Source organism: Geotrypetes seraphini, chromosome 3 (assembly GCF_902459505.1).
Source record: "Geotrypetes seraphini chromosome 3, aGeoSer1.1, whole genome shotgun sequence".
Lineage (NCBI taxonomy): Eukaryota > Metazoa > Chordata > Amphibia > Gymnophiona > Dermophiidae > Geotrypetes > Geotrypetes seraphini.
The window spans coordinates 74,135,398-74,159,972 of record NC_047086.1 but is presented as its reverse complement, the minus strand read 5'-3'; the positions used below and the strand labels follow the sequence as shown (position 1 = coordinate 74,159,972).

General features: G+C 40.3%; 1 protein-coding gene across 1 annotated transcript in view; it reads right to left on the bottom strand.

Moving 5' to 3' along the window:
• CSMD1 (CUB and Sushi multiple domains 1) overlaps positions 1-24,575 on the bottom strand; it is a 2,397,241-nt gene that overhangs the window by 239,107 nt on the left and 2,133,559 nt on the right. The window contains exon 50 of the mRNA XM_033936341.1: positions 22,144-22,329. Coding sequence (XP_033792232.1) covers positions 22,144-22,329 — 186 coding nt within the window. The remainder of the gene's footprint in view (positions 1-22,143; positions 22,330-24,575) is intronic.

Here is a 24,575-nt window from a genome sequence, read left to right as displayed (position 1 = left end):
TAAGATACTTACAGAATCTAGTGAACAAGAAAGGGATCCATGAGCAATCATAGCTCATGATTCCAAGGTTATTAAACGGTGTAACTAGATAATATGAAAAGCTAGTGGGATGTTAGAACATATAGGAAAAGGTATAGTCAGTAAAAATAGTGGTAATCAATAGGGATATGCATTCTATTGAAACATACAAACCACCGCTATTGAGGAGCAGAGCCTATCATACTGACAGACATTAATAAAACAAAACTCCAATATGCATAATGTGACAGAAACAGGATATTGTTCAATCTATTATAATAATGTAATGTGCCAGATGAAAAAGCCTCAGAAACAGTTTCAGCACAAGAAAATTGCTCTTACAATATTCTATCATTGACAAAAAAAAATTGTCTTCTGGTTATAGCAATAAGTACCGGTATTATTGCAAATCTCCTTCGAAAAATTCAGCTGTTTTGCTGTCCAACTCCCCTCCCCCCCACACACATACTCTTACAAAACCAATTAGTGATTTTTTTAGTGCAGGCCAGTGTGCTTAATGCTCTCCACTGCTCCTGACACTTATAGCATTCCTATGAGCGTCAGGAGAAGCACAGAGCATTCAAGCGTGCTGGCCTGCGCTAAAAAATACTATTGTGGTTTTATTAAAAAAAAAAAGGGGGGGGGGAGAGTATGCTCTTACTTAACTGGTTAGAGAACTGAATATTGTTGCTAAATAGCTATGAGACTGTTCTTCCCTAAATTCGCCCCCGGCCCACCCTAAACCTAGCTGGTTAGGAGATGGACTATTTGGTTAACTGTCATTGAATATTGGCAGTCGGCTTGCTCAGCAGGGTTAAAATTTTCTATTTTCCCATTAATGGCCACATTATTTTTCCGTTTCGCATGTGGCAACTGGCATGTGGGCTCCAAATACCACCTATTTTGTAGATGGTAGGTACTCATATGTTAAATATGCGCTAACTGGTTAATGTGTGACAATGCCGATGTGCTAACTGATACACCCATTCTCCACACCTGGACAGGTTCCCCCCTGAAATAAAATAAAATAAAATATTTTAGTAGGCAATTTGCACATGCACATTCAAAAATGGTTGCAAGATGCCTCAGCGTGCCACACAAGCACATGTTAATGCTTACCACAGATTTGTAAAAAGGGTCCCTTAATGTATTAAATAGAAAATCATTTGTTATTTTACTATACACGTTCGTTCACTGAAACACATGTACATGGTAATGAGATGACAAGCATTCAAAACATCTCATTATTATGCAAATCAAATAACAGCCTGTGTTAAATGTCACAAAATGTATTGTTTGTGGAAACATAATGGGGCTTTGAGCTTGGGTTATTTTTTTCCTTTTGAGCACTGGGCCCGTATCTCACATCCTGAGGATTCTGGAGTGATATTAAAGGGGCTGATGCACACAATAAGATTTCCCAAATTGAATATACTTATCAGACGGTCTCCCCACTCCCTGGTTCCCCTGGAAGAAGAATCCCTCTCAGCACTCTGTACAATGATTTGTACAGGGTACAAACTGTACAGGAGAGACAGGACACATAAAAAGGGTGGAGGAATAGCGCTGTACATAAAAGACTCCATACCATCAGCCAAGATGGAAACAACAGTACGGGCGGATGGCTTGGAATCACTATGGGTTAAACTACAGGGAGGAGCAGGGGCAGACATTAAATTGGGTCTGTACTACCGCCCACCTGGACAACCGGAAGAAATCGACCAGGAGCTGGAAGCTGAACTGAGGCAGGTATGCAAAAGCGGAAGTGTGGTGGTGATGGGGGACTTCAACTATCCTGGGATAGACTGGAGTATTGGGCACTCAAACTGCGCAAGAGAGACCAAATTCATAGAGGTCACGAGGGACTGTTTCATGGAGCAACTGGTCACGAAACCAACACGGGGCGATGCCACTCTTGACCTAATCTTCAACGGCCTAGGAGGGCCAGCAAAGGAGGTGGCGGTATTACCCCCGCTAGATAACAGCGATCACAACATGATCCAGTGCAGGCTTGAAATTGGATCATCAAAGGGGAAAAGAACCACAACGACGGCACTCAATTTCAAAAAAGGAAATTATGATGCCATGAGGAAAATAGTGGGAAAGAAACTCAAAGGCAACATAGGGAAGACGGAATCCGTAGAACAAGCCTGGACTTACTCAAGGAGACTATGCACGAAGCGCAAAACCTATGCATCCCCAAGTTCAGAAAAGGGTGCAAAAAAAATAGAACGAAAAATCCAGTGTGGATAACAAATGCAGTGAAGAAGGCGATAAGCGACAAGAAGGCATCGTTCAGGAAATGGAAAAAAGACCAAACAGAGGAGAACCAAAGAGTGCACAAACAACACCAGAAGGAGTGTCACCGAGTGGTTAGAAAGGCAAAAAGAGAATACGAAGAGAGACTTGCAGAGGAAGCAACAAACTTCAAGTCGTTCTTCAGATACGTCAAGGGGAAGCAACCGACGAGAGAAGAAGTGGGACCATTGGACGATGGTGACAGAAAGGGAGTAGTAAAAGAAGAGAAAGAGATAGCTGACAGGTTAAATGAGTTCTTCACGTCAGTCTTCACAATGGAAAATATAACCAACATTCCCGAACCCGAGGAGATCGTAATAAGAGACCAAGATGATAAGCTGGTCGATTTAGAAGTAAGCCAAGAGGATGTACTTAAGCAGATTGACAGACTAAAGAGCGACAAATCGCCAGGTCCGGACGGCATTCACCCAAGGGTACTCAAGGAGCTAAAAAACGAAATAGCGGAGCCATTTCGACAGATATGCAACCTATCCTTAAAAACCGGTGAGATCCCGGAGGATTGGAAAATAGCAAATGTCACGCCCATCTTCAAGAAGGGCGCAAGAGGAGACCCGGGAAACTACAGGCCGGTAAGCCTGACCTCAGTCCCGGGAAAGATGATGGAGGCACTGATCAAAGACAGCATTTGTGAGCACATCGAAAAAAATGGGCAGCTAAAACCGAGTCAACACGGCTTCTGCAAGGGTAGGTCATGCCTCACTAACTTATTGTACTTCTTTGAGGGGGTGAACAGTCAGGTGGATAAAGGGGAATCTATAGACATCATTTACCTTGACTTCCAAAAAGCCTTCGACAAGGTGCCACACGAGAGACTGCTTAAAAAGATATGGAACCACGGGGTACAAGGGGAGGTCCACCGATGGATCAAGGTCTGGCTGGCAAACAGGAAGCAGAGGGTTGGCGTAAAGGGCCACTACTCAGACTGGAAAGGGGTCACGAGCGGAGTTCCGCAGGGGTCAGTGCTGGGACCGCTCCTGTTCAATATCTACATAAACGACCTAGAGGCGGGAATCAAGTGTGAGGTCATTAAATTTGCAGATGACACCAAACTATGCAGCAGGGCTCAAACCAGGGAAGACTGCGAAGATCTTCAAAAGGATCTAACACAGCTGGAAAAGTGGGCCGAAAAATGGCAGATGAGCTTCAACGTGGGGAAATGCAAGGTCATGCACGTGGGGAAAAAGAACCCGATGTTCACATACAAAATGGGGGGAACATCACTAGGGGTCAGCAACCTGGAGAGAGACCTGGGAGTGATGGTAGATGCAACACTGAAGGCATCAGCACAATGCGCCACGGCCTCAAGGAAAGCAAACAGAATGTTGGGTATCATTAAGAAGGGTATTACAACCAGGACGAAAGAAGTCATCATGCCACTATATCGTGCAATGGTGCGGCCGCACCTGGAGTACTGCGTCCAGTACTGGTCGCCGTACCTCAAGAAAGACATGGCGGTACTTGAGGGAGTACAAAGAAGAGCAACTAGACTGATAAAGGGAATGGAAAAACTTCCATATACCGAAAGATTGAAGCAGTTGGGACTTTTCTCCCTGGAGAAGCGAAGACTTAGAGGAGACATGATAGAAACCTTCAAGATCCTGAAGGGCATAGAAAAAGTAGACAGGGACAGATTTTTCAAATTAAGGGGCGCCACAAGTACAAGGGGGCACTCAGAGAAATTGAAAGGGGACAGGTTTAGAACAAACGCTAGGAAGTTCTTTTTCACTCAGAGGGTGGTGGATACATGGAACGCGCTTCCAGAGGCTGTTGTAGACAAGAAAACATTAAATGGTTTCAAAGAAGGTTTGGATAGATTCCTAGAAGAAAAAGGGATTGAGGGGTATAGATAGGTATAGACCATTGCTCAGGAAATGGGCCTGATGGGCCGCCGCGGGAGCGGACCGCTGAGCAGGATGGACCTAGGGTCTGCCTCAGCGGAGGCAACTTCTTATGTTCTTATGTCTGTACTTGTCTTTGTCATTGCCTTTGTTTATGAATTGGTAAAGAATTCCTGTAAGTTCTTATGCCAGGCCTTTGGTTATGGCTTTATTATTCCCGTTTGAAAGAACACTCTGCAAACAGCAGTTCTGAGAGACTTGTCAATGTATTAGTTATAAAGTTTTTCTTTTCAGATGCTATGTTTTTAGGATACTGAGTCTCATAAATTTCACTCCCGCCATAAAGAAGAATATAGCCAATAGGGTCTATTCTATTTGCTAACCACATAATGCTATTGACACATGTTAATAAATTAATCCATGTCAATAAATCAGGCCTAGGTTTGAGGCAACAGACAATTAAGTGAATTAACCAAGGTCATAAAGAGCAGATATACAATTTGTTCTACAACTTCTTCTCCCTCCACCAACCAACTCTTTCTCACATTAACCAGCTTGATTTATGTCCATTATTAACAGCTCCAACGCATCAAGCAGGACATACAATCGATATGGTCTTAATTTCTTCCTTTATAACTGGTAACTATCTGACAGAACCCTGCCTGCCAGTTCCCTGGTCAGATCATTATTTAGCCTCTATAACTTATATAACATCATTTACCAAAGTGCAAGCAATACATCAGACAATTAAGTATAGAGATTTTAATAACCTATCTTCAGACTCAATTACTTCAGTTTTTAAACTAAGGTAATTCAGACCTAAAGGCCAGTTCTTTAGATGATTTCCTATCCCAATGGAATGTATCCACAAAGCTTCTATTAGATCAATTAGCGCCGACTCAAATAAGATCCATTTCAGCACGAAAACATTCGAATCCTTGTTCTTGTCAAAAAACAACTTCGATCTCTAGAACGTAGGTGGAGAAAAGATAACCAGATCAATCTTGAAAAATTTAAAGAACACGCAAATTTGTTTAAATCAAAAATAAACCAAGCAAAAATTAAATACTATTCAAGCCAAATTTTGAAAGCTAAAAACGTCTCTGCACTTTACTCTATTTTAAAATCGGTTACCTCCACAACTAAAAAACAAAATCAAATAACTAATAGCCTGCCTACTGCTCAAAAACTTGCATCTTATTTCATAGATAAGGTTAATAATATCAGGAAAAACCTAACCGTGAATCAGCATTCTATACCAATTCAAGACCAAACTGAGCCAAGGTCATCATTATCTTCAAAATGCGCACAATTTAATCTACCTAATCTTAGGGAGATTGAATCCCTTATTAAAACCATCAATCCCAATTCCCAAACAGAATCAATCCCCCCCTTCATTCTTAAACGTTATTTTGCAATTTTCGGTCCTTTCATCCTTGCCCTAATTAATGAAAATCTTCAACAAAGCATTATGCCTAAAGCATGGAAGGAAACAGTCATTCGTCCCATTGTTAAGGATCATAAAATCAGTTCTGAGGAAAAATCCAATTACAGGCCAATTGCAAATATCCCTTACTTGGCAAAGCTGACTGAGAAGATAGTATTTAATCAAGCATCAGAGTTCATAGAAAAAACAAACATCTTACATCCAAATCAAACAGGCTTTAGACAGCAGCACTCTACTGAACATTCATTGATTGGCATGTCTACCTCCATACTTTACTTTCTGGATCATCATTCATCTGTCCTTCTGATCTCCAGCGATCTTTCATTGGTGTTTGACACAATTGACCACAATCTTCCAATAGACTTCAATCCATAGGCATTACAGATCAGCTTCTTCTTTGGTTTAAATCGTACTTTGAAAATCGCTCATCAATTGTGTCCTTCAACAATACAACTTCAGAAAGTTTCTCGGCAACATATGGTATTCCGCAAGTTCCTCCACTTTTGTTTAATATTTTTCTTGCACCCCTCATGACCCTCTGCCAATCCATTGGCTTTACTGTATTTGCTTATGCAGATGATATCCAGCTTTTACATCCACTTAATCCCAATAATTCTCTCGAAACAATAGCTATTAATAAGAAACTTGAATAGATTCACCATTGGCTTGATATTAACAGATTAGCTCTTAATGTTAATAAATCAAATGTCATGTTCTTCCCCTGGAAAAATAGTTTTAAACTTATTTTTCCAATTTCTATTAAATTAAAGACATTAGATCTCATCTTGGACCTTCATCACCATCTACTTCTATTCAAACCCTCAATGATCCTACTCAACTATCTTTCAGCTCCTGTTCTAATTTCAAAATGCCATCTCTAACTCAATTATTTCCCATTCTACAATCTTTAAACTCCCCCAACAATCTTCTAGAGAGTATTCCTCCTATACTTCTTAAAAAATTCTATTCATTTTTTGGCCCATTCATCTGGGAAATGATTTCAAAATCTTTTTCTGATAACTTAGTTCCATCCTCTTGGAAAACAGCTCTAATTGTTCCAAAGCTCAAACAACATAACCTAGACTCCACTCTCCCCAAAAACTATCGTCCTATTTCTAATTTACCTCTAATCTCCAAACTTACAGAAAAAATCATTCACTCTCAACTGAAAGAATTTCTCGAAAAAACCCATGCTTTACATCCCTGCCAAACAGGGTTTCGATCTTTACACTCTACAGAACTATCATTATTAGGCCTAACTTCCACTATACAATACTACCATGATCATCAAAAATCAGCTATTCTAGTTTCTCTTGACTTATCCGCAGCCTTTGATACTATTGACCACCCTCTTCTTATCACAAGACTTAAAGACTGCGGCATTACCGGCTCTGCACTCTCTTGGTTTATATCTTACTTTCACAATCGCTGCTCTAAAGTCCACCTTAAAAACGAAACTTCGCCAAACCTACCACAAACTTTCGGAGTCCCTCAAGGGTCAATTCTATCCCCTTTGCTATTTAATATTTTTCTTTCCCCCCTTCTTACTTTAGCCCAATCAATAGGATTTACGATTTTTGCATACGCAGACGATATACAACTCCTTCATCCAATCAACACCACCAACATTTCAGAAATAATAGATATAAACAATAAATTAGATAACATATATGATTGGCTCTATACACACAAGCTCTCTCTCAACATCGAGAAATCCTGTGGTCTTCTTCTTCCAATTAAAACTTCTGAAACTCTATTAGGAACTATCTCTATTAAATCTATTCCACTTCCCATGGAAAGTAAAATTAAACTTTTAGGGGTTATTATTGATAGAGATCTCACTTACCATGATCATATCAGTTCAATCGTTAAAGTCTGCTTCTTCAAAATGCGCATTATTCGATCCCTACTTTCTATCTTAGACACTGATTCTATTACAGTATTGACTCATTCTTTAGTAATCTCCCACCTAGATTATTGTAACTCCCTTCTCAATGGCCTTCCCCAAAAAGAATTACGTCGCCTTCAATTATTACAAAATACTGCAATAAAACTTATTTATAAAAAAGGCCGATTTGACCATGTTACTCCACTCCTAAAAGAAGCTCACTGGCTCCCTATCACCCACCATATCACCTATAAAATCATCTTACTCTGCTTCAAAATTAAACAATCTCATCAACCTTCATTCCTCGACAAACTCCTGATACCTCAATGCTCCTCCCGCACTCTAAGATCCTCTGATCAAAAACTTCTTTTCATCCCCCCTCTAAAAGATTTCTATTATACTCGTAAAACAAATTTTGCCGTAACTGCTCCTACATTATGGAACTCCTTGCCACAATACCTCCGCGACGAACAACAACTTGTTAAATTTAAATCTTGTCTAAAGACTTTCTTATTTCATGACGCTTATAACCGAACCTAGATTTTCTTCTATCCATTTTCTCTCTCTTCTCTTTTATTTCTATTCTCTCTCCTCTTGCAAGCAATTATCACTACAATATGCCCTTACCTTCACGTTTTTTCCCTACCCATTCTTCCCTTTTCTTCTTATTAAATGTAACTTTTCCCCCTCCACCCTTACTATCCTCACAGTCAAGTCTGTCTTGTTTTGTCATTCATGTCCCACTTAAATATTTTATCCATTCTTCCCTTTTACCCCCTTTTTTAAACTATATTGTTAACCGGCCAGATATTTGGTTTATGGTCGGGATATTAAAAATTAATAAACTTGGAAACTTGGAAACTTAGTACCACTCTACAGTTGATAAGTAGCATTACGATCTTAGGGGTTATCTTCGATGATAAACTAACCTACCATGATCACATTAGTAACATTGTTAAATCAACTTTCTATAGACTTCGTCAAATTCGTTCAGTCTCAAAATTTCTATGTCCGAAGTCTCTTAACATATTAATTCACTCCTTGGTTAGTTCAAAAATCAATTATTGAAATGCCCTATTCAAGGGAATAGCCCAAAATGAAATCAGACTTTTGCAGATTATCCAAAATGCATGAATCAAACTTATAATGAAAGCTAAGAAATTCGATCACGTGACTCCCCTTCTTAAGAAAGCGCACTGGCTCCCAGTCGCACACCGTATAATGTATAAATTAAGTCTGCTTACCTTCAAATCTTTGCTTTACAAAACTCCGGCTTTCATTTACAAATCATTGATTCCCTATACCGCAACCAGACTTCTGAGGTCTAATGATCAACATTTACTAGTTATCTCCTCACTCAAAATTATTAATACACGGCGGCACTTCATCTTTTCTGTTACAGTTCCTCAACATGAAATTCCTTCCCTATTTACTTAAGGGAAGAAAACAATTTGGATAAATTTAAGAGCAAACTAAAAAGCTTTCTTTTTAAAGACGCATTTAATAATTAGAAAGCCCGACTAGGAGTTTCATTCCAATTCCATAATTTCTCTGCGATTCATTGTTCTTTCCGTTCCTTTAATTTTTTCCATAATTGTCTTCTCTCCTATCAATCAAATTGTATTTCTTTTCCTATCCTTTCTCATGTTTTATTATGTTTATAAAGTTAGTCTTTAATATGTTTTGTAAGGTTTAGTTCTTTGTATGTTTTGCTGCCCCCTCAATTTTGTAATTTTACTGATATGTTCATCGCTTAGAATTTTGAATAAGCGATTAATCAAATTTATAATAAACTTGAAACTTGTCAACCTCCAGTGCTGTGCCTGTTCCCTGAAGGGATGTTACTCCTATCCTACAGCCTTGGTGTTCTTCATAATGCTTTTCTGCTCTCTGGTACTGGCGACCCCTCTTTTACTTCATCAGTTCCATCTTCCCTATAGTTATTCTCATCACCCATGGATATGTGTTTTCTCCTCCTCAACCATAGCAGATATCTACAATCCAACCTTCAGACCACTTAAATGAATAAAGCTATAATGAAGGGGTTGGGGGGTTGGATTGTTATGGGAATGAGAGAAGGATGAGAGTAGAGGAGATGAATAGCAACACTTGGATAAAGTTAATGAAGAAGCAGAAAATACAATCATTAGAATATGGCATAAAAGGACCTTTGATGGGCTAATAGGTTATACATTTTGGTAATATAAAGACAAAAGGAGGAGAATGAGAAGAAAGGTTACAAGAGGGATGCATTCAGGAAAATTGCACGCTGAGAAAAGAATTACAGAGAAGCAGCATGTTCTGTGGGGATGGAAGGAAGACAGATCTGAAAGATAAAGAAAAGTGGACTAGTGTTTTGAGAAACGGGAAGGAATTGTCAACATCTTATTACCTCTGAACTTCATCCTATGCCCTCTCCTTCCGGAGTTTGCTTTCATTTGAAAAAGACTCACCTCCTTAATGTGAGTCTTTCTCAAATGAATGAACACAATAGAAAGAGAGGGCATAGGATGAAGTTAAGAGGCTCAGGAGTAATGTAAGAAAATACTTCTTTACAGAAAGGGTGGTAGATGTGTGGAATAGTCTCCCAACAGAGGTGGTGGAAATGAAGACTATTTGAATTTAAGATTGCATGGGACAGGCATGTGGGATCTCTTAGAGGAAGAGGAGATAGCGGATGTTGTGGATGGGCAGACTGGATGGGTCATTTGATCTTCATCTGCCATCACGTTTCTATCTTGGCAAGGAAGTTGGTAATGATATATGATGTGTCCAAGAAGGTTGATGCAAGGGAGATGAATGAAATACTATGGTAGCAGATTAAGAAAGGGAACAATACCAGTTAGATATAGGGCAAGATCGTGGACTAGAGAGCGAACAGGACATAATGATGAACATTAAAGGAGTGGGTATAGTTTAGATCTATCACAAAATGGAAGAAAAGGAGTGAGGGTATGGGAATAGAGGGGAACAATGTTTTTGAAGCCATAAGGAAAAATGAAATAAATGGCTGTAATTTCCATTTGAAAAAAGACCCAGATCTCAGTGTTTGGAAATGGGAGATAGAGGAAAGAAAAAGATGTTCCCAGGATGGTAAAACACTGGGAACGAGAAAAATGTAAATGTACTTATTTGGTGACCATGGGATTTACAAAAAAAAACCTGAACACTCAAAAGTAGACATAGTAACATAGTAAATGATGTCAGATAAAGACCTCAATGGTCCAAGAGTTTTTTTTATAAATTAAAGAACAATCCAGTCTGCCCTGTAATCCCATGCATTACAATTTCATGATTAAATTAAAATGTGTTGGTTTTTTCTTTTGTTATTTCTGGGCCATAACCTTAAAAGTCTACCCAGTACTAACCTTAGTTCCCAACTACTGGAGTTGCCATTGCTCACTCCAGCCTATCCAAACCAATAGAATTTTAGGATTTTCCCATGAATATTTTTTTCTGCAAGTTACATTAGTTAATGCACTGTGCATATAAATTTGATATTTTACAAAAAAGGGCATGCTGCTTTTTCAGCTCTGTAGAATTAAACCGATCTTCAATGATCCAAAACAAGACAAACCTAATAATTAAGCTGAAAGAAATAAGCATCAAACATCTGCCTAAGGGACTATATTATTACTGATAATCAAAGCAAAACACATTACATTTATTTCAACCTTTATCTTAGTATGCCTTAGGGTAACATCAGTTTGTTCGTTTGTCATTTAACTTTCAGCACTACAGCAACGTCTTCTCAAAGATGAGAGATTGTTTTCTTTAGAGATAAAACAATTGATACACCTACCAGTTACAATCTAGATGTAGTTATATAAAACAAAAAGAAATTTGACCTGAGGGAAATACTCTCTTCAAAGGAAATTGAGTTTTTAGAGTCATCTATATAATTTTCCAGCTTTTAAGCAAATTTCAGGAATACAGCTTTAAAAACATGCCAGTCAGTACAGGCAGTCCCTGGGTTAAGAGCAGGTTCCGTTGTTTAAACAATTCTTAAGTTGAATTTGTATGAAACTCGGATCCTGTAGTACACAGTCTATACAAATATTAATCACTAAAGAAATAGCCCTTAAAATAAAGTACTGTAGTTTAAATGGAAAGAAAAGATAGGAAGTTTACACTTAGTTTCATTCTTCATCCATCCCACTGTTCCCTTTCCATCACCACATTCAACATTTCTCCCTCTCATCTCTCTCTTCCCCATACATCTGTACCTCACGCCTCTCTCACCACCATGTCCAATATTTTTCTCCCTCCCTATGCCCAACAGTTCTCTTTCTTCATTTCCCCATGTGCACCATCTCTCTTTCCCATTCTTTCAGACTCCCATGCCTAACAATGATCTTTTTCTATTCCCTCTCCCACCTCAGCATCTCTTTCCCTCATTCCCTCCATTTTTCATCCTATGTCCCAAGTTCATGCTCTCCATTCTGTGTCCCAAATTCATGCCTCCTCCCTCCTTCCTTCCATCCTTTATCTGAAATTTTCTCTCTTTCTTCTGTATCCCAATGCACCCCCTCATCCTCCTCTTCACTTGCCTCCCTCCTGTGGGTGTAACCTCCTGTGGCCGGCTTCCTCCTCCCCGCCGTAATTCTCTTCTCAGTTGTGGCCATGGTTCCTACACATGGCCTGCAGTTGACTCGGAAACCTTCCCTTCCTGTCCCAGTGCGCCCCGGCCTAGGGTGTGGGGTATCAGTGGGAGGGATGGAGGAATTTAGGTCCTTTTTTAAATTGGGGATTTTTTTGTGGTGGGGTCTGAGCTGTCAAGCCTTACTTTCCTGTCTGTGCCTGAGCCAATCAGTGCTCAGGCACAAACCGGAAAATAAGGCTAGGACATCTCACACCCTGCCAGAAAATTTTGCCCGTAAATATAGTACAATGAGTTTAGAGAATCACCCAGAAAGTTTAGAGAATCTCCCCGAGTGCTTGTTTTAATATTAATGACCTTGTTGTACTATAATTTTATTATTAATGGCCTTGCTGTATTACAATGCATACTATAATCGGAAGCTGCTAGGAAGCACAAAAAAAGAGCACATTGAGCCATTCTGAGAATCAGCCAGTAAAATACTTGTACGCTAAACTGGCTAGGACTGGTTTAGTGCCCATCACTAAATGCATGGTGAGTTTTGAGAATCTGGCCCTCAGTGTTTTATAGACCTCTATCATTTCTCCTCTAAGCTATTTCTTCTGTAAGGTGAAGAGCCTTAGCCGCTTTACCCTTTCTGATAGGGAAGCCTTTCTGATAGGGAAGCCTTTCTGATAGGGAAGCCCTTTATCATTTTTGTCACCCTTCCCTGTACATTTTCTGATTCTATTATATCTCTTTTGAGATGCAGTGACTAGAATTGTACATAGTATTCAAGGTGCGGCAACAAAAGGAGTGATACAAAGGCATTATAACATTCTCATCTTTGTTTTCCATTCCTTTCCTGATAATTCCTAACATTCTATTTGCTTTCTTAGCTGCCGCTGCACACTGAGCAGAAGATTTCAATACATCATCAATGATGACACCTAGAATCTTTTCCTGGGCATTGACTCCTAATATGGAACCCTGCACTACGTAGCTATAGCTCGGATTCCTCTTTCCCACATGCATCACTTTGCACTTGCTCACATTAAACAACATCTGCCATTTTTATGCTTAATTTCCCAGTCTTGCAAAGTCCACTATTATTATTTCTGTAGCACTACCAGACACAGGCAGGGCTGTATATTAAACATGCAAGAGACAGTCCCTTCTAGAAAGAGCTTACAATCTAATTATGACAGACACACTGGACAAAAATGGTGAATAAGTATATACAGTTCATGTGAGAAATGCAAAGGGATGAGAAGGTAGAGAGGGTCAGGGACAACAGAGGGGATGATAGACAAATATGGTGCTTTACAAGTTGGTGTGGTTACGATTTAAACACAACTTCAAAAAAGTGGGCTTTTAGCCTGGATTTGAATATCATCAGAGACGGAGCCCAACGTACCGAGTCAGGCAGGTTGTTCCAGGCATACGGCACAGCAATGCAGAAGGGACAGAGTTGGGAGTTGAGAAGGGAACAGACAAGAGAGGAGACAGGAACAGACAAGAGAGACTTGCCCAACAAATGGAGTTCCTGGGGCGGAGTATAGGGAGAGGTAAGAGATGAGAGATACTGAGGAATACACTTATATGTCAGTAAGAGGAGTTTGAAAGCAGAGAGGGAGCCAATAAAGCAACTTGAGGAGAAAGATAACATGAGCATAATGACACTGTCAGAAAATGAGGTGCCCAGCAGATTTATGAACAGATTGAAAAGAAGAGAGATGGTTTTGCGGAAGACCTGTGAGAAGCAAATGACAGGTGAGAAATGATAAAAGTGAGGATGAGGGTCTTGACAGTATGCTCAGAAAGCAAAGTCTGGATTTAAATGGCACTATATAAAAGAAGCAACAAGTTTTGACGGTCCATTGAATATATGAAGATGCAAAAAAAGATGAATCAAAGATGACCTGAAGGTTGTGTGCCAAGACAGTGAGGATGAGAGTGTTATCCAATGAAGTAGAGAAAATGGAGAAAGGGGAGAGGCAGGTTTAGGAGAAAAGATAAGGAATTCAGTCTTGGCCATGTTTTAGGTGGCAGCAAGACAACCATGAAGAAATATCAGACAGGCAGGCCAAGACTTGGGTTTGGATCCATGTAGAAATTTTGGGTGTAGAGAGGTAAATTTGCGAGTCATCAGCATACAGATGGTACTGGAAACCATGGGAGATTACAGCATCAAGGGAGGAAGTGTAGAGAAAAGAAGAAGACCCAGGACAAAGCCCTGAGGTACACCGACTGATAGCAGAATGGCAGCAGAGAAGGATCCTCCATAGCATACTCGCCTAATGGTAAGATATCTTTCAAATGTCTTGTTTTTCCACTGTGAGAAAGGTCAAACTTGGATATGGACGTTAGATTTGGACATGGTCATTGACACTAGAAAATGACGGAACAAAGTTTTCCCCATCCCCACATCTGTCCCATTCCTGTAAGCTCTGCCTTAACTGCACAAGCCTCGAACATGTACGATTTTAAAGTGTTTGAGGCTTCTGCAGATGAGAACAGAGCTTTCAGGAATGGGGCAGGGACAGGAAAAAAACTTGCCGGGATGGGAAAATGAGTTCCTGCAGAGATAGGGAAAAAATTATCCCCATGTCATTCTCTAATTGACACTTTGTTAATGCCTCATTTGCTGATGATATCAGTAGTGCTATCATTTTAAAATATTCAGTAAATGAATGCTGGATGCCTCTCTAAAGACAGTGAAATAAAAATTGCTCTTCCATACCCTCCTGCTTTTGACAGTACAGATAGTATGTTTGTAGCACTTTAAACAAGTCTAGGTGATGGAACAAAATTGGTGATATTTTTATGGTCTGATTAAACATCTGAGTGTGTATGAATGCAGAAGACTGGTCTGCACATCTGACATGTAGGTAATGAAGAGTTAAACTATTTTACTTCATTTTTTGTTTTGTTTTGTTGTCATATGTTTTTCTCTGAGCAGCCACTTGAATTGGCAGTCCCTTATACTGCAACTATGTTTATTACTTTCATTTGGCTGCATATTGCAGCATTATCTCGTTGCTGTGCACAAGTAAGGGTTCCAGGTCAAAGTTACCCAACTAATAACAATAAATTATAGGACAAATGTCTGTTAGTTGTTGTACTAGCCACAAAACCTCTTGTAAAAATGAGCCTATGAACTCTGGATATTTTATTCTATTACCTATCTAGTCTAGTCTCAGGTCATTACAAATGATGGTAATGTGGAAAATCTTGTCCTTCAATGTGAAGGGCATGAACAATCTATAAAAAATGAAAAAAAAAAAAGTCATGTTATACCTTGGCAATGGCAGTCTTAACATATTCCTGCAAGAAACTCATTTAAATTCCAAATACTCTATAGTCTTGTCAAATAAGAGATATGAAGTGAAAGCTTTTTCAGAGACAGTTAAAAAGAAAAAAAAAGTTAGTTGCTACTCTGGTTAAGATCTATAGCCTCTCTGGTATTTTCTCAACATTTAGGTAGACCATATTAACTATTAAATTTGGAGAACAGATGACAACTCTTATTAATATTCATATGCCCATTGCAGATGACCCAACATTTGTCAGAGATATTGATACAGCTGCTTGATTATTATTATTTATTGACTTGATATACTGTTTATACTGTTAAAGGATAAAAGTGATATACATTAAAAAAAGCAACCCAAACCCCCCCAAATTATTAAAAGGAAAAGACCATTCATAATAGGAAAGAAATACCATACATCAAGATGATGCATGCCTAATCTAACAGAAAATACTGGTCTATCCTTGTTCCAGCCAACCCAACCACCTGCTTCACTCCCCAGCACCAGGTAAGGAGAGAGGGAAGAAATATGTCTTAAGCATAACCTTGAAGGGGGAAATTGATTACTCAGATTTCATAAAGGCAGGGAAGGAATTCCAAAGAGAAGGAGCTAAGAAATAAAAGGCTGCATGACTAGTTGATTCTAGATGTGTCTGGCAGGGATTAGGGAGGACCATTCTGTTCAAATCCAAGGATCATAGGGTACGTGATAAGGTATATGGGACTGTGTAGGATGAAAGATAACAGGGAACACCTATGTGGAAAGACCTGTGGGTAAAAAAATTGATCTTGCATTTAATTCTGTAATTCACAGGTAACCAATGTAATTGGTGAAGCAATGGAGAAGCATGACCTTATCTTGTTGTTTTGAAGAGGAAACGTGCAACACAGTTCTGTAAGGTTTGAAGACATTTGATCTGATTTACCGGTAGACCAACATAGATAGAACTGCAGTAGTCAAGTTTAGAGATTTATGTTTCAAAATATCATATATGTGAGTCATTTGATAGAGGGGGAGGGAAAAAAAGGGAGGGAGATGGGGAGAACTCAGTTATGGAGGGGGCATATTTGAAGTGGACCCATGTTGTTCTTGCTGTTTTGTATAAAAGAAATCTTTTCTCAATAAAATTTTATTTAAAAAATATAAAAGAAAGGGAGTATCAACACAGAAGGGAAGGGGATGATGCCAGATGATCACCCACTATAACATCGGAAACACTTTCCCTGTTTGTAAGCACTAAGTCCAATATGAACCTTTCCCACATGGTTCCATTACCAAGTGCTGGAACAGTTCTCCTTGTACAGAATCCAGGATCTCCCTACTTTTAGAAGACCCTGCAATAGAGATACCCCAATCATTTTTTCCACAGGGGTAAATTGGAAATCTTTTTATTTTTTTCCAAATTTTCTCCATTAACACATGAGCCCTTACCATCACCAAAAAGCAGTATATATTTCACTGTATTTCATCCAAAAAGAAAGTGGGGGTGTTGCAGATGGGTTTTAGGTGAGGCTAGGTCAGGCCATGAATTAGGACATCTTTCAGCTATAATGGAACAGGAAGACATATCCATGTAAAAAACAAAAATGAAGTACATTTGAATTTAGACCTGTTTTAATCATGTTCAAGTAGGATGTCGCCCTATACCCACCCCCCCTTTAGAAGTGAAACTGAAAGGAGATACCAGGTGCTATGTCAGTATCAAGGGCATACCCAACAGAGCAGCAAGCAGTTCCCAGGAGTAGTCTAGTGGTCATTGCAGTGGATTATAGAGAAGGAGACCAAGGTCCAAATCTCACTATAACTAGTTCTGTTTTTGGTAGAATGTGTGATCCCTCCAAAAACAATAATATAACTATTGGACCTATATGTTCATATATTGTGACAGAGAAACATGGGAAACCAGAGAAATCCCTAGGTTTTAGCAAGGGAATAAGAGAACCTGTCCTATCACTGGAGAGAGAGCTAAAGTCAGTACTACTGACTTTAGCTCTCTCTGCTACTGACTCAGTAAAGCCAAAAGCTGCAGGAAATAATAGTATTTCTGCACCATAGGTTTATTCATCCTTGTCTGAGGATCCTGACTGGGTGAGACAGTCTACGTATTCCACATCTTCTGTTCTAGCTAGAGAAAAGAGAGGGGTGGGGTGAAGAAAGGCTGAGAGTGATATCATGGCTAGAGAACCTCCAAGGCTCAATAAGGCTAAAGATTATACCCAGGGTAGGAACCATATGTCAAAGGTCCCAGATGTAGAAATGCATTCTGAGTCACAGGAAAGTGAGGCAGTACCAGTGATCGATGAATGCATGGATTCTGAAGAGAGTGTTTCTTTGAGAAACAAAACAGGAACAGGAAATGAGACAGAAATGTTGTGGGAACCAGAGAAAGGCACAGGAGAGTTGCCTACAAATGTGTATGAATGATATATCTTCCCTTAAAGCTCAATTAAGGAATGTTATGTGTTTCCTGCATTATGCTTGATAAGGAGCTCATAGTCACGGCAATGCTAAGTGTAGTGCTCGCTTAGAAAAGAAAGTTAAGGCTAACAAATTTAAAAAAGTATTTCTGTTATGTATAGGAGAAGCTTCAGTGTGTGGGGGAGGGAAAATCAGTATCACCCATTCTAGCTTAGCCACTCCAGGGATCAATCAGCCTGGTGCTGTGGAGGTCAAGGCAGGTCATTGGCCTTAGCCTTCTCCCTGCCACAGTATGAGATACCTGTAGGCTTGAAGACTATTGTAATGGTGTACAGTACAGTTACAGTATTTTTTTTTCTGTGCCTGGAGAGCTCACAATACATAATAAAGGAGTTGGGGTGGGATTTGGATCTGGATGCCATTTGCTAAAATTCACTGCACTGACCACTAGAGCTGCCCCGCTGTTCTGCAGAGACATCTGTGTGGCCATTTTTGTACAAATGATGCCAGACATTTTTGTGCCTGCTTTTTTTTGCATTCATATTTTGGTTCTTTCAGTTTAGAAAATGGCTGTTCATTTTGGATGTTGTCAGCTCAAGAAAGTCTGTCACACACACTTTTGAAGAGGAAATCCCAACAATTCTGACTTCGACAGTTTCTTATTGAATGGAAAACCCAAATTGGTGTGTATCATAATTATAGTTTATTTCACTTTGTATACCACCTGACTTGATACAAGATCACAGCAGTTCACAAACACTTATGTGCTCATGGAAAGGAGTAGCCTAAACATACATTTTGGGTGGTTCTGTTTTATGAATGGAATCACATCTCTGTAGGAGTTTTAGGCTGCCTAGCATCACTGTGGAGGCATGATTCACATCAAAGGTAGGTGCCGGAAATGTAGACCTGGGAAACCCTGGCCTATATTTCTGGTGCCAGAGGCATGATTCTGTAACTGTTGTGGTTGGGTGGCTGACATGGCATTTGCCGACAACGGTGCTAGTTAGAGAATCCGGACCATTTTGTCCCAAGTGTGAAATCTGGGTTTTCTTGGGTATACATCTGAGAGAATTCACAGGTTGACTGAAAATCTGGAGATTTTTTCACACTCTATTGGATTAAGGGCCCCTTTTACAAAACCGCAGTATTGAGTACTGACATAGCAAATGCAACATAGCCCAAAGGAATTTGCAAGATTTGCTACCGCAGCTTTGTGAAAGAGGCCCTGTGTTATTAACCTTTTCAAAGATGTTCTCAAATTTGTAGTAAAGTTTATATTTTGTATAAAAAAAAAAAAAAAAAAAAAGAAGTACGTTGTAAAAATAAAAAGACTTGCTTGTGCTTTAAAATAGTAATAAGAACATAAGAAGTTGCCTCCACTGGGTCAGACCAGAGGTCCATCTCGCCCAGCGGTCCGCTCCCACGGCGGCCCATCAGGTCCGCGACCTGTGAAGTGGTTTTTGACCATTTCTATAACCTACCTCAAGTTCTATCTGTACCCCTCTATCCCCTTTTCCTTCAGGAACCTATCCAAACCCTCCTTGAACCTCTGTACAGATTTCTGGCCTATCACATCCTCCGGAAGCGCGTTCCATGTGTCCACCACCCTCTGGGTAAAAAAGAACTTCCTAGCATTTGTTCTAAACCTATCCCCCTTCAATTTCTCCGAGTGACCTCTAATGTTTGTGGCTCCCCTCAGTTTGAAGAATCTCTCCCTATTCACTTTCTCTATGCCCTTTAGGATTTTGTTGATTTAATGATTCTATTGATTTTGTTTCTTGGTTGTTGGTTTTTTTTAACATATCTGGGCACCAGCACTGAATATCTAGGTCAGCAACTGTACCCATAAGTTAGGTGGGTAAGGCCAGTATTCAGTGCTGCACCAGCATTGCTAAGCAGACAGCCAGGTTGGCAATTGAAATGCCCCTACTTGCCCAATTAGCTATGCAGGGATTGACACTAAGGGCTCCTTTTACTAAGCTGCGTTAGGGCTTTAACGCACGGAAGAGCGTGCGCTACATTGCCGTGTGCACTAGACCTTAATGCCAACATTGAGCTGGCATTAGTTCTAGAAGCGTAGCGAGCAGTAATTTCCTGTGTGCGCTAAAAACGCTAGCGCACCTTAGTAAAAGGAGCCCTAAATATCACTAATTCCCAGAAACTGTCCAGTGCTGCAATGGTCAATGGAGAAACTTGTCAGCACTGCCCAGCTGAACGCAGATGAATAGGATTCAGTGTGATTTCAACAAGCAGGAGTTCCCCCGTCCAGTTAAATAATTTTGAATATTGAGCCCAAAAATAACATAGTAAACAAACCAGAGAAAATATTTATTCACACAACTGTATTTAAACTCTGGAATTCGTTGCCAGAGAATGTGGTGAAATCAATTAGCTTAACAGGGTTTAAAAGGTTTGGATACTTTCCTAAACGAGAAGTCCATAGGACATTATTGAGATGGCCTGGGGAAATCCACTGCTTATTCCTAGAATAAGCAGCATAAAATCTGTTTTACTGCTTGGGATCTAGCTAGGTGCTTGGGACCTGTGTTGGCTACTGTTGGAAACAGGATACTGGGCTTGATGGACCTTTGGTCTGTTCCAATATGACAACTATGTTCTTATGAAAATGTCAGGAAGAGACAGAACCCCTCCTCCCACCAATTTCAATTCTACTCAGTTATACTTCCCCCTCCGAATTCACAGGTTTAGTACTCGTAAATTCGTCCAACCCCGCCTCCTTCATGCATCCCGGACCTCCCCAGACATTACCTGGTGGCCTAGCGGTGACATGGGGCAGGAGCGATCTCCCAACGCTTCTACCCCATGCAGAGCCGTCAACAAAAATTGGTTGCCGTGAGTTTCCGTTGTAGTCTTATCAGACCACGGGAACTCACAGCAGCCATTTTTGTTGACGGCTCTGCACAGGGCAGGAGCATAGGAAGATTGTGCTTGCCCCATGTCACTGCTAGATCACCAGGTAAGGTCTGGGGAGGCAGGAGGCGGGGTGGGTCAAAGTCAGCCCTAAAAGTTATTCGCATTTTTTTAATATTCGCATGCCGACTCTGCCGCTAATCACCGTGAATATTGAGGAAGAAGTGTAATCCAGTTCATGCTGCTAAAGATATATCCCAGCATGACCAATTGTAAGATTTATCTTTTTATTTAGGACAAATTGGTTTGATTTTCCCTTCATTCATAATCCATCTTCTGTTGAAAAACATACAAATTATTCAGCTTAGTTCCATCTGTCAGCCCTCGACTTCTGCAATATGTCTAATCACAAAGCGTTGTATTGGGAAGGGAGGACTGTTGAGTGTGAATTAAACTGGGATTCAAACAAATTATCAGTTTGTTCTCTTAGGCTTCCGTGGATGGCATCATGATTATTGCAGTTGTCTGGATCTCGCCACAGCAAGTCCCAGACACCTACAACAATCAAATTAGTAATTTGTTCTTCCCCACTATCACACATTCCTGATCTCGACAGTTTAGAGCAATGGTCTCCAAAACACAGACCTGGAGTTCTCTATTGTGGTTCCAAACAGTTGGCTGAAATGCTCTTCAAATTCTACAAATGTGTAAATTTAAAATCTTGCCTACTTGACATAGTAACTGGAAACAATCTCTGAAGTGTGTCATTCAGGCTTTTCAATTATAGAATTTGCTACTGTTGACAACCCAAAATAAAGAGAGTTTTAAAAATATATCTTTGAAGAGTTGTAAAATCATTATTAGTAATAATTTTAATGTTTAGTACCTAGTTTGAACAAGCAGGTCAAGGTAGTTTACAAAATTAGTAGTATGTGTAAATATGAAATCTTTTGGTGGCCCTCAAAGCTTTCTTGTATTCACTGGTTGAGTGGAAGGCGACAGTGGGTAGCGGAAAAAGGAGATCACTCTGAGGAAAGGGATGTTACCAGTGGTGTGCCTGAATGCTCAGTTCTTGGGCCTGTTCTTTTAAACATTTTTTGGAAGCAATATTGCACATAATTTGTCTCTTTGTGGATGATGCCAAAATCTGCAATAAAAGAGAGAGGGCACTGCCCAGGGGGACAAGGAGGCAAAGCTGAGAAAAATTATTGATGCCTCCTGCAAGGAACTAGCGAGTTGGGATATATAACCCAGCCATAAGGAATTGGATGCTGTTTGCACAGGAAAGGGCCCTTAGAGTTTCTTTTACTTCAGCTCAGTGTACGCTAAATCCTAAAAACTCATGGGCTTCTTAGCAATTAGCGCATGTTAAGTTTTCTGTAAAAACAGTAAAAAAATATATTAACAAGAAAAAAAATTCACCCCTGAAGTAATATATGCATACTTACGTTTGCAAACAGGTGGCTTCCCTTTGTTACTCCATAATCCATCTTCTTGACACACTGCTGTTGCTTGTTGAATAGACTCTAGCCTGAAGCCCTCATTACATTCATAAATCACTCTACTGGCCAAAGTGAACTCATTACCCATAACTGAACCGTTTCCTGGAGAGTCTGGGATACCACAGGATACAGCTAAAAATAAAAGTAACATGAACTCCAAATTAGAAAAGGACAAATTATCTATTAGAAATAATGCAAAACTTTCATAAAGTGATTGTTTGTTTTGTTCTTATTAATTAGTTCTAACATTTTACCTAATGATGAAAGTAAAATAGCAAGAACGAGAACAACATTTTTACGACTACTAATACTACTGCTATTAATTATTTCTATGGCGCTACCTGACATAAATAATGCTGTTCAGAGTCATGAAGGAGACAGTTCCTGCTTGAAAGAGCTTACAATCTAAACAGGCAAGACAGACAGACAGAATGTCATGGATACAGTTAAGGGGAACGATTAATCAGCTGCCTGGGTTGGAGGGCAGAGGAGAAGGGTTAAGGATTGAAGGCTATATCAAAAAGATGGGTTTTTAGTTTGCTTTTAACAAGGGAAGGGGCTTGGCAGACAAACTCGGGTAATTTATTCCAGGCATAGGGGGCAGCTAGATGAAAGGAACAAAGTCTGGAATTGGCAGTGTAGGAGAAGGGTACAACTACCGTGCTTCCCCGAAAATAAACATGGCTTAGAAGCCCTTTTTACTAACTTGTGGTTACTGCACCAAAACATGCTTACCATGGGGTGCACTAAGGCATCCTGCAGTAATTTTTGCATGTGAATGTGTTTCCCATGTGTAAAAAATAAACTATTATCATTGGGGGTAGGCCAGAGGGCAGAGAATAGGTTCTGCAGTAACCCCTGGATTCTCTAACCGATGCCCATGTCAGCGGAAGCCGATCATGTGTTGATTACGTGGCAGTGCTGGTTAGAGAATCATGCCTGATTCACACAAAAATAGGTGGCTGAAATGTAGGCCGGAAAACCCTGGCCTACATTTTAGCCGCCTGTCTTTGCTGGGGGGATCCTGAAACTGGACCACAGCTTGTCATCAGCTGATTGCAGCATGGGAATTTTCCTCAATCAGCTGAGCCAGCAGGATTCCCCAAAACCATGGTTCATGGAGTCCTGCTGGCTCAGCTGATCGGGAAAATTCTCCTGCTGCGATCAGCTCAGCTGGCTGCGGTAGGCAGGAGACCCCTCCTCCAATTGGCAGGAGGGATACCCAATCCTTCCTGCCTGAATGACCCTTCCCCCCACACATATACACACATCATACATTTATAAGAAGACCTGCAAGAGGGTTGCCCACCTTCTCATGCCGACAGGCCCAGCTCTTCACAATGGCAGGCCTTCCCCTTCCTGGTGCATCCTGAGATGCACTGGGAGGGGCCAGTTTTTTTATTTTGCCATTTCTAACTGTGTTTATCAATTAATTTAGGCATTGGTAGGGTGCTTACTGGCACCTAAGTTTAGGCACCAGTTTTAGAATTTTCCCTAATTATTTAGTAAAGCTACATTTTTTCATACTAACCGATTAATAAATGCGTGGAGGGGCATAATCAAAAGAAATGTCTGAATTCATTTTGAGCCTAAGTCGCAAGTCGCCCAAAGTCAGACACGAGAAAAGGTCCATTTTTAAAAAATACGTCCAACATTTTTTTTTTTTTTCCGAAAATCATCTAACTGTACATCCTGCTGTATGATCGTCCAGACCACTAAGCCATCTTTATATCCCATTTTCAGCCAAAAATTCATCCAAGTCACAAACGCCTAGAAAAAGACCTTTTGGGCATGGGAGGGGCCAGAAAAGTGATGGACAGGACACCCAGACATGGCATCAGAGTAGTGGGGTACCTTTAAAGGGCACTGCTGTAAACTTCACAAAAAGAATGCCACATACACATCTCACTACAGCTCCTTTATAAGTCATAGTGAGCCCCCCAAAACACCCCCAGAACCTACTAGACCCACCTATCTACCAACCCAATAGCCCTTATGGCTGCAGGAGCCACTTATATGGCAATATAAAAGGGTTTTGGGGGGTTTCTGGGGTGCACATTTTTCACCATGAATGCAGTGATTAGAGTGGCTTATGGGCCTGGGTCCTCCTCTCCATGGTTCACTAATCCATCTCCAAGACCACTTAAATCACCTCTGTGCAGCTCTATTAGGTTTTCCTATGCCAGGCTGCCAGGCACTGATGTTCTGGAGGCAGATATGTAAAGTTGTTATTACGATTTTTATGGAGGTGGGGGTGGGGGGATCAGTGATCACTGGGGCAGTGTGTGGAGGTCTGTACTTTGTGTCTGCAGTGCTTATCTGGTCACTCTGGATACCTTCTATGGACTTAGACCTGGTTTTAGATGGCTTAAGTAACA